General features: G+C 32.1%; 1 protein-coding gene across 1 annotated transcript; it reads right to left on the bottom strand.

Moving 5' to 3' along the window:
• Positions 1-2185: 2185 nt before the first annotated feature.
• LOC107440046 (alpha-latrocrustotoxin-Lt1a) lies at positions 2186-5239 on the bottom strand. The gene has a single exon (XM_016052823.4). It carries the CDS (start codon positions 5237-5239, stop codon positions 2186-2188), a length of 3054 nt encoding a protein of 1017 aa, XP_015908309.4.
• Between the last annotated feature and the right edge of the window lie 6843 nt (positions 5240-12082).

Here is a 12082-nt window from a genome sequence, read left to right as displayed (position 1 = left end):
AATGAATTGAATTAAAAGAACTATTACGCACTACTTATAAATATTTTAAACTGCAAATTAAAGTTCAGATTGAGAAGTGGCCGTGCTTCTAAGTCTTTATCAAATTCCTACAAGAATTCTAATTTTTTTTAAAAATAGGATTTAGTTTGCTGCCACTGATAAATGTATTTCTCGCAAAACTTAAATAAAGGGTTGTATCGTAAGAATCAAGGATACTAGTATTGGTATAAAGTATTATATAGATAATTTTGCCCCCTAGAAAGGGATATGCTCCGGAAGAAATTGTCAGTGGTAAATTTTGACCATCATGAGTGGACCGTAAGCAATAACAAACATCATGTCAAGTGATGCTAAATACAGTTAATATTTATTCTGTAAGGATGACTACGAAAAACGAGTTTTCCTTAGTTTTATAACGTAAAGTCATCAGAAAGGGTGACATATAATAATACATTTAAAAAGCATTGAAATTTAGTTCATTAATTGAAGAGCTTAGTGGAAAAACAAGGTAAGCGACATTTTCAAAGAGGTTGTAATTATAATTCGAAAAAGTGGTATCAGAACTATTTCATTATAAATTTATAAGAAATCGGGGCTAATAATTATTTGCCTTATTATTTACCTCTGCCTAATTTGAAATAAAACTCATGCAAGCCTTTTAAAAACTAATGTGGATCAATTAAGATTAAAGCGAAGGCAAAAACAATTCTGTTACATTAAACATACCCTATATTGATACAACCACTATATGTTATTTTCTCAAATTAATCAACTTCCCTAAAAATATCACTTACCTGGTTCTTCCACTAAGTTCTTCCTGGCTCCTTAAGTTCTGGTTCTTCCTGGTTCATTCCGTCGGTATATACCTTTCAGTTTTAAGCATGATTTCGCAAGGTTTCTCAGTACTGATTTATTGATTCTTTTCGTTCTTTGTTTTTTTTATTCAATTCAGATAGTAACTATATAATTATCAACAAAAGTAAAATTTTTATTTTTGTAGTAATGTGCTATTTTTTGTTTGCATTGTTATATTCAAAATATTTCGCAAACACATTTTAGCAACATAAAAGATATAACGAAAATATACTTTGAATGTGAAGATAGAAAATAAAATCCTAATTAATTTTAAAAATTGGGTAATTCCATTCATAAAAAAGAAACAGCTATATATGTATTTAAAAATATTACAGCAATATAAAAAATTGTTACCATTTTTGTAATTTTTTTAAAGAAACATTTTCTTAAAAATATCTTTATTTGATATTTTGTATTTCAAAGACAATTTTTTTTTTTTTTGCATTCTTGGTAGTTTTACACCATTGTTATTTCAAACTCAAATTACTGCCTTAAAAAAATTAAAGGTACATATTTCATTCTACGTAATGTAAAACATGCTCTACGCAACACAATACAAACAATGCATGACAGCACCAAAAAAACAATATTAAACTCATAAAAATGAACCAAAAATAATGAAATAAAAATTTATAATTAGATTAATAAAAATTGACAAAAATATTTCATATTTCATGATAATACAAAAACGAGGTAAGCAAATGTTATTTACATTACATTATTAATTACTATTCAAAGTTTGAAAACACATTTTATTTTAAAATTTTATTTTCATAAAATTTCATTTTCTACAAATATTCAGACCTTATTTTGTTTTGTAAAACATGCATAAATTATGATTTCGCCAAGTCGTGCGTATATGTATTTCCCTTTAAATTGTTTCAAGTCTTTATTTAGATTTAATTTGTCCAAGAAGTTCAAATTAAATCTAAATTAAGTTACCTCAAAAATAGTTATTTCTCACAAATATGAATATATTCATACCAGATAATTATTTAGCAATGAAAGCAACCGCTAATATGAAAAGAATAATATGAGAAGAAAATTGCTGTTTAAATTAATTTGGTATATTTGTATATAATCCTCCATATAGGTTTTTAAGAAATCACAAATTAAATACTTTTAGAGACAAATTGGAAATTTTATATGGATATAATTATCACGGTGAATGTTTTTTAAAATTAACCTTCATGATTCGTTCAACCAATTTTATTTAATCGAAAAAAGTAATTCTCAAACTATAATTAAGTTTAATTTTCTTTCTAAATTATTAATTCTATGTTATCGACTATTTTCGTTGTAATTAGGCATCATTTAAAGACGGAAGGATTTAATAGTGATTGCTATAGCAGGCCTGCTTGACTAAGTTTTTATAGTTACCTTGAATTACTTTCTTGGAAATTTTAACTGATTTATTTTCAACCATTCCAGAAATAAAATTCTCAACTTTCTGTGGTTCCAAAGTGGAGTACTCGTTTAAATAAGTGCATACTTCTTTTACAAGTTTAGAATCATTTCCCCTCATAATAGCCTTGTAAATCTTCGAATGAATGTCAAAAAGATCTCCATCATTTCCTGCCATTTCCATGATCTTTTGCAAATTATCCGTGATGTTTAAAGCTCGAGCTCGTGCATCTAACAACGATTCGGAACCAATCACTGCAGAATTGTATTTTTCGTTTGTCACTTTCCGTACAAAGAGATCCAGTAAGAGCAAGGCGCCATTTACATCCATTTGTGTTAGAGGTTTAATGTTTTTAAATTCCAAATTTTCTTTCGGTTTATTCGAATTTAACAAAGGTCTTAAATTATTGTTTTCAAACATGCCCATAAGAGAGGATTCCCGTGCAGAGTTTTGAAAATTCGATTCAATCGAGCGGCGGAAATTGCCACAACGATTCTTCTTTTTCAGTAGATTTAACATCTCTCCCTTTGCTAATTGACACGCCTTAGTATCATTTTCTTTAGCAGACTTTCCATTTTTCAATTTTTGATTTTTTTCAAATGTCAGCAAATCATCGATAACTTCTTTTCTATTATGCATAACAGCGAGATCAAGAGGTGTATTTTGTTTCTTCGTCTTTTCATAAACTTTTGCTCCATTATCCAGAAGAATTTTAACAATATCTTTCAATCCAGCCGCAGCAGCTAAGTGCAAAGGAGTCTGATTGTCAACATCTTTAGCATCTACATTGACCTTTGATACCACTCTTTTATGCTGCCCAAACAGATACTCCACCCAAGCAGTTTGCTTAAAAAATACGGCAAAATGTAAAGGAGTCCAATGTTTCTCGCCTGCTGCATCATTAAGCTTTGATGCTTTTTTATCAAGCATTATAGAAGATATTAATTGCTCCACTTTGTTTCCTTTCATAGCATCGTAATGAACAGCTAACATTTGTTGGTTATCCTTTGCATAGATATCAAATCTGTTGTCCTGAGTAGATAAATCAATTACCTCTTCCCATCTATCGAGAATGGTTGCATAATGCACGACTGCTAATCCATTGTTATCCTTTGCATTTAAATTTGTTTTTCCATTCCGCATTAGTGTAAGGAAAAGCTCTTTATTGTAAATTTCATCAGTTAAAGCATAGTGCAAGGGAGTGAGACCGGCTATGTCTTTTAAATTTGGGTCAATTTTTGAGTTTCTCAACAGGTCTTCTACAATTTCTTCGGCTTGGTAACGCACAGCCAGATGCAGTGGAGTCACTTTATATTCCTGTCCTTGTAAATTAACATTTGCTCCACGGTTAATTAGCCATCGCGCGAAAGCGGTCCTTTTATTTTCAGCAGCTAAGTGAAGAGGGGTGAAGCCTAATTTATCTGGTTTATTAATGAGGGAACGGTCTTTGGCCAATATCTTACCTAGCATAACAGATCGTCCAGCAATAGCTGCCGCATGAATAACGGTTCGTTTACCCTCAAACTCTGCCTTAACATTCGCTCCCAATCTAATGAGTCTATCCATGTTACTTGAAACCTGAGACTCGCTGAGGGAGTTTTTAAAAGCTAAATTATACAAATCCCTGTGAACGTCTCTAAATTTTACTTCTGAGCCAGGGAGGATGTATGCCAATTCTGCATCACCATTATCAAATTTTCGGAAAACTAATCTATTCATATTGCCCGATTTCCTGAATACAATTTCTGGATTGGCTATATCCACTATTTCCTGTGGTGAAGTCCAATCACTAACTTTAGAATACTTACCATCTTTTTCGAATTGCACCGCGTAACTCACCTTTGTGCCTCTTTTCCAGTCTAAAAAGTTAGAACTACTGCGTTGATACCCAGTTTTGGAGTTGAAATCAATATCAATGTTTTTATCAGGAGTGGTTTCGAGTACGGGTAATGAAAGTGCTGCAATCTTTTGTTTTAATTGATTAAGTTGGTTTATGTATGTTCCAATATTTTCGAACAATTCTTCGCCAAGATCTTGCTTGCTTTTACTTCTTTTTGCGTCGTTTAACATCTGAGTAACTTGGTCGATTATACCTGGTTTTCTCGAGGAACCATTAACTATTAATTTGAAATGATTGAAATCAAAAATAAGACGATTGAAATAGTCGTTGAAATTTTTCAAATCACCCTTTTGGTAAACATATTCCGACATGTAACGTAGTTGCTGAATGAGAGTAATGACGGTCGATGCGTAAGTCGTAACTCCAATGTTGAGTCCGGGAAGGGCAATGTTTGGTTTGATGGTATTCTTCTTGTTAATCACTGCAAAAATGGCCTTATACAGACTACCTTGAAGTCCGATGTAATTGTAAAGAGATGAATCTGAATTTGTTGCTACTTCTTGCTGGATGATATAAACATAACGCTCAGGAGTCGCTAACCTTTTGTTCTCTTCCCCAAATGAAATGGATTCGATCGCAGTTTTTATTTCGGAAACTGGATTGCTGGCATCTACATCTCCGATTTTATTCAATACCCTCTGAAAGCTATCGCCCATTTCCTTTCTAACATCTTCTATTTTGTCGAGAGTTTGTCCCACTTTTTTATTCACTTCCTTCAAAATTTCAGTTTGTTCTGCAATTTTTCTATCTGTTTCTTCTTGTCTAGCTTTCATTTTTGCGTCTAACTCTTTAAAAGGGAGATCAGCACATTCTCTCTCAATGTTCTCGTCTGTTACTAAAGCCTTGGCAATCAGTACATTAACTAATAGAGCGGAGGAGACCACGATTAGCAGTGGCATGCTAAACAAGGCAAAGACTCCTAATGCAACGCCTGCTAAACCAACTGCCGTGTCCAGATAATTCTTACCTTTTTCAATTTTTTTGCAATTCTTCCCTTGCTCTTCTAGGCTCATCTCCCTCGTCATACGCATCAACGCTTTACCCGTCTCCGAATAATTTTCATCAGAACCCAAAGTCATGGTTGATAATTATGAAAAACTGTATCCTTACTTGAGTGTTTAGATACCAATAGATACTTACCTTATGCAGGAAAGAAATAGAGGATTTATAAGTATGTGACTGAATTTTATTTTAGTCCATATATTTATACTTAACTACTCTACTGTTTAAATTCCTGAAGAAACACCTGTGGTTTGATATGTTATACATATGAATTGGAATAATAAGAATAAGACACCAGCTGGTCTTGACATTTAGTTTTAAAATGACAGGGAACAGATCTATGATTTTATTTAACATTCTGGTAACTGTGCATTCCATTCATCTTAGTTTTGCACGACATATTATCAAATTTTATTAAACTAGGCAATACTTCCTCTTCGGAAAAATAATTTCAAATAGACCTAATAAGGAAAAAATAATATTTTTGACAAAAACATTTTTTGTTTTAGATCACATCAAAAAAAATTTTTTTCTCCATTTATTATTTTTATTATTTATTTTTTTTGAAAAATGTAATTTTTAAAATTTTATTCTTTTTATATATATTTTTTTCCGGTTCATTACATCTGCTAGATTTTTTCTGAAAGTGAACAGAATTTCTGTTGGCGATAAATTTTGTTTGTATCCTGTAGAAAACAATTTTAATTTAACTTATAATTTAAGATAACTCACTTATTCGGTTTTAAACATTCCGAATGGTCTGAATGTGGTAGAAATAGAAATATGGATTGATAAGAAATTCTTTTTGGATATAAATATGTATATAACTCTTTCTGCAAAGAGCGCCAGTTCAGTTTTAGATATTCCAATAGTCGGGAGATGCTAGAAATGTACTGAATTGTGATTATACCACAGGAACTAAAAAAAATACGACATTCAACTTGCAACTAAATGAGCGCAATTGGGTACTTGCACTTCAAGAAGAAGATCTCCCATTCCCACACATGTGATCTATGACGTCAGCGCTAACTAATCTTTATCGGCAAAATGGAGTATTAAGGTTGAGCTAAGTTGCTCTAATGTTATTAATGATAATTAAAAATTAATAAAGAATGTTAATTAATGATAAGTTGGAGCCGTATCGCACTTAGTTGAAATATATAATTCTTTCTCGTCTACTTCTTTTACCTAACTTAGATGTATTATTTGCTTATGTCTTTTATTGTAACCATGATGCATTTTAATTTTGTGTACCTGGAAGCTTCGATGCATAATTAGTTTGTTTATGTTACACATGGTTTCGTGCCTGTCTTTGTGTTAAGTCTCCTTGAAAATATATAGTGAGGCAGAATTTAAATCTTTTGGAAAGAATTTAGAATGTGCCCCATTGGAGAATTGATACATGACGGGCTTGGTTTGCTCGAAATAGAGTGGAAAGAACAGTTGTTAACGTAAGCAAATACCACGCTTCAACAAACAATAAGATTCGAGATACCCATACTACGGCACTTACAGGTTCCATTGAAAGCAAAGTACGAACCCCAATTTTCGATTTTTTAATTCAGAGCTCATTGAAAATTGAATTTTCTCATTGATTCAACAAAAGCCATTGTTACGAATTGTAAGATAGACAATTTAGTTTCGTGAACTATTTTAAAGCTAACATCATTGATGTATTGATTGCTTATAGCTCTAATCAAAAAAATTATTTATTGCGTGTTCTGTGATGCTAAATTATTTTTTACTCGTTATGCCATGACTTATCAACGCAATCGTGCTAGTGTAGACGGACTACCACAATCAACCATCAAATTAGCATATCTAAAGTTATCTGATATCACGTGATTATAGCTCATTTTCAAGCATTCATGCTAAAACAACAATTTTTCTTCCCACTGTTAGTGTGATACCTGCAAGTGACGTAGTCTGGTTATCTCGATCCTGATTGGTTGTTGAAACGTGACATTTGTTTACATTAGCATCTGTTCTTTAAATTCTATTTCTTGTACGCAAAGACCGTCGCTTAAGGGACACATTCTTTACTCCTTCACAAAGATTTCATTTTATTCAAAAAACATAAATGTATCATAGTTAAAATAAAAAACATAAAGAAATAATAAATCTAAATTAAGAAAAAGATGTAGAAGAGAGAGAATTATATTTCAATAAATTCGATGAGCGATACGGAGTTGTATAAGTGGAGAAACTTATCTCAACTTATTACATCTGCTATCTACTCAATTTTCACGACATCTTTATTATAAGCAATCAGCCGGGTGCCGTGATGGCTCAGGGGATAAAGCATTTGCTTTCCAATGTGGTGAACCGAGTTCGAATCCCAGCTGCGATGACTTCTCGGTACGAATTCCGCCCCCGACTTGCACCTACCACAGTGCTGAGAAAAAAATATCTGCAATTGTAACTGAATCATGGGTTAAAATCCCCGTGATATCAGGCTAACCGCTCGAGTTTTTAATGATTTTCCTCTCCATGTAAAGCAAATGCGTGTTAGTTTAATCAAAAACTCCGACACGAAGGTAAATTTCTACCAATACTTGATCCATGAGTTCCCATGTCTTCTAGATTGGGTTCAAAATTTCGAGGCAATGGAGTTGAACGTTATCGTGAGGTCAGTCGACTTTTCAACGACGGCTATAAAAGGATCAGCTGGTGCTGAGGTCATAGGTCATTTGTCTGTATATCCGTGGTCGTCTTCTTCTCGAGCTGGAAGTACCTAAATTTGGATCAGGTGTTCTTTGCGAAATTAATAGAAAAAAATAAGAGTTGACAGCAATGCTTTCACTTGTTTTTACCGAGAAAAGAGTCTCAAAATTGGAATATATATATATATATATATATATATATATATATATATATGTTACGGTGAATGACCGAAATCTGGTGAATGTCCGACACTCACCGGTGAATGTCAACAATCACCTTGTCGTTTGGTGAATGTTCGAAATATTTGCTAAAAACCCTTACTTCTGATTTTCACCGGTGAATGTCAACAATCACATGGTCGCTTTGATGAATGTCCGAAATATTTGTTACATTCGATTTGATATGAATTTATTCGTGGATACAATTACAGTTGTTTGATATTTTAATACTTACTGACGATAGATCAGAAGAAACATCAGTGTTTGCAGTATCAGGCCAAACATTTACATTTGCCCGGAATTTATTTGCCCGGCATACCCTACACTGATGCTTTTTAAGGTAAAGTGCCACTGCCCGGTATACACCAAGTATCGGGCAAATATATACCGGGCAATGGCACTTGACCTTAAAAAAACATATGTGAAGGGTATACCGGGCAGTGGCACTTAACCTTAAAAAAGCATCAGTGTAGGGTATGCCGAGCAAATGTATACCGGGCAGTGGCACTTAACCTTAAACAAACATCAGTGTAGGGAATACCGGGCAAATGTATACCGGGCAGTGGCACTTAACCTTAACTGGCTCGGTATACCCTACACTGATGTCTAATCTATGGTCAGTAAGTATTAACATTATAAATATATCAAATAACTATAATTATATCAACGAATAAATTAATATAAAATTGGATATAACAAATATTTCGGACATTCACCAAAGCGACTATGTGATTGTTGACATACACCGGTGAGGGTCCGAATGTACAAGAATGTAATGAAATATTCGATCTTTCACCTACGTATTCGGTGTTTCTCCAAATTCACCGGTGAAAGTCAACAACCACTTACTTCGGTCATTCACCGTAACACACACACACACACACATATATATATATATATATATATATATATATATATATATATATATATATATATATATATATATATATATATATATATATATATATATATATATATATATATATATATATATATATATATATATATATATATATATATATATATATATATATATTTATGTATATGCCGACCAGGTGGCCAAGTGGTTAGCGTGCCTGACTGCGCAGCCGATGGTTGCGGGTTCGAATCCCGCTCAGAGCATGGATGTTTCTTTCTCTCTCTCTCTTTGTCCTAAGTTCTTTCTCCTTTGTGTGTGTGATTGTGTGAATGTGATCCGCCCTATAAACGGGTCTGTGGTTGTGTGACGTAAGCGACGCTGTTCCACCGCCGTGGCTTCGCCACAGGTGCCCACTGGGAAACGAGAAGAGAGTAGCAGTTCTGGCATTCCTGAAGCCAATGGGTCAAGGTCCAAAGTGTCCGCCATTGGGAATATATATATATATATATATATATATATATATATATATATATATATATATATACATCCCATGCAGCATGAAAGGGCAAATAAACGTTAAAAATCCGTTCGTCCGTTATAAGGTTTTGGGCTTACGTTAAAATTACGTTAATTTCACGTGATGATTTTCACCATTTATTATGTATTGTTATTATGTAAAAATTGATTCACTATTTTTTTATATTGCAATTATCGCTCACCATACGAGTTTATAAAAAATAATTTTAATATTATAATTAGTATTTTCTACTTCAATCAACATGAAATAGAAACGATTATTTTTGGTTAATTTTGCTAACATTTATTTATTAATTTCTTACTTTGCAATAATCGCTTACCGTATATAAGTTTTTTCAAAATAATTGTCAAGAAATGTGTCTACTTTTAAATTCCATGTTCTTACTGCATGAAAGAGGCATTTACTTTATTTTAAAATACTGATTTAATTTTTTTTTCCTTCCAAAAACTTCATAAAATGTAAAAATAGAATTAAAGTATTTTGAAAAATTTATTAATCTTGATTCTTTAATGTATATAATATTTATTAATGATAAAAAAATATACATATCAAAAGACAGGTAAAAAGATAATTCTCATAATTAGTTTTCGTAATAAAATTTAGTGTGGGAAGTAAAATATTGGTTGTTATTAAAATACGTTTTTACACACAACAACGTTTTTACAAATTTATTAAATTTTGCTTTGAATCTTGAATTTTATAATCTGGAAATTGTTTAATTATAAAATCTTAATTGCAATAAGTAAATTATTTATGAAAATCATATATAGTAAAAAATAATATAAATTTATAAAATATAAAAAATAATATAAAATAGCATAAAATATAAATAATAATTGTAAGTTTTGTTGTAATGTCAGAAAAATAATTTTTTTTATAAGCGCAAGTAATGATAATTCTTTATTTCTTTGCAAAATATTATTTATGAGTGAGTTTTTGTGTATGTGAAATTGAAGTACTTTTAAAAATAGTTAGAGCGTTAGTTCGGTTTATTTTTTCGAACTGTCAGTTTCAGGCTTTCTTGCATTAAATAGTCTGTTTTTTTTTTTTTTTTTTTTTTTTTTTTTATCATATCGGGCAATAATGTTACATAACAGGGAGTTTTAGTAAAATTTAGCTAGAGACACAATGCTTGGAAGGTTTTAAATAGTTAATGAAGTTAAATAAATTGTTTTTAATTATTTAAATCATATAAATAAAAAAGAAAAGGATTTAAGTAAGGAAAAGAGAAAGCTCCTCAACAATTGAAGTTAAGACCTAAATTTTGCAATGCTAATACCTAGTCCCTAAAAAAAACCCACCTTTAAGAAGAAAAAAAAGGTCCCGCAGTGGACTGATCGTTAAGACACGGTTCCCAGTAGATCACCGAAGTCAAACATCACTGGCTGCGGTCAGTGTGCGGGTGCCACTTGGATCAGTCTGCGTAGGGACCGAGGGTGTGCGGTATTGGTCCTCGTTAAACTGTGCTACCGTAAAGTGCTCGACTTCCCGCGCATGTCGTCGGGCTACCGAAGCGGGGGTGCCATCCCCTCGCAGAGGATCAAAATTGTGATGGCATGTCTTCGGATCATCCTCCGGGATGTTTCCCAGACCATCGCCAATAGCCCATTGTGCAGTTCTAGTGCGACGTAAATTAACAACAACAACAAGAAAGAAAAAGAAGAGAGAAATTAAATATTTGTTTTTTCATATTTTGACATTAGTGCGACAAATTTTTTTCTTTGTTTTTTGACCAAGATTTTTTCATTTAAGCTTAGTTCCCGGTTATTAGGGGTTTTAAGGGCCATTCTAGTCCTTGACGGGGGCGGTGCTCGATCCTCGACACCACCGAGTACATGCGATATATGTGCTATTAAAATCTGTGGAATCGAGAGGCCTGTGGTCGATCGCATTGCTGTGCCAAATGTACAGGGATCTGGAGAAAATTTCCTACCCCTTCAGATTTAAGTCTAAATGGATGATAAGCCTAATGTACAGCTCTAGTGCGACGTAACTAAAACTCCTACCTTCATTAATTCGTTGACACATTATCTGTTTACACTGTGTTATCTGGAAATACAATTTCAACAAAATCTTTTTAATATATACATACATTGCTTTTAAACTGAAGACAAATATCAGCAAGCGAAAAAACAGATTCATAAGAATTTACTTTTTTTTTTATCTAAAGCACTGAAGAGGGAAACGGAACGTTTAACGAAAATGGATCCTTCCAGCTAAAATTAAACATAAAATTTTTAATATATTATATGAAAATAACTTGATCCACTAGAAATGTTAACAACTTGACACCCTTTTTTACCCTTATTGTTATAATCAAGTTTTCAAATCCATTATATTACCTCTTTTTTTTTTTTTCTCCAAATGAAATCGTGATTTAAAATGTGCTTTTTATTTAAATGTGTATTTTTTTATGTAATAAATATTTTATGAATTTTTTCAAACTATTATTTTTAACACGGTCATCACCAACAACTAAAAATGATACCTAAATCATGAGACCATGCCTTTATGCATGCCAATTAATGTATGTAAAATCTTCACCCACGCAGACAAGAAAAACAAAAAATAAGCACGAAATTTGAGAAATAACATGTAATCATGATATAATAAATAAAATTAATCAGAGATAAATAAATGT

The sequence above is a fragment of the Parasteatoda tepidariorum genome, chromosome 8, assembly GCF_982258835.1.
Source record: "Parasteatoda tepidariorum strain Cologne lab strain chromosome 8, Ptep-v5.0, whole genome shotgun sequence".
Classification (NCBI taxonomy): Eukaryota; Metazoa; Arthropoda; class Arachnida; order Araneae; family Theridiidae; genus Parasteatoda; species Parasteatoda tepidariorum.
The sequence above is the reverse complement of the archived record's forward strand: the minus strand, read 5'-3'. Positions and strand labels throughout refer to the sequence as shown.

Coding starts and splice junctions, on each gene's coding strand:
- LOC107440046 (XM_016052823.4), bottom strand. CDS start 5,239: ATGACTTTGGGTTCTGATGAAAATTATTCGGAGACGGGTAAAGCGTTG.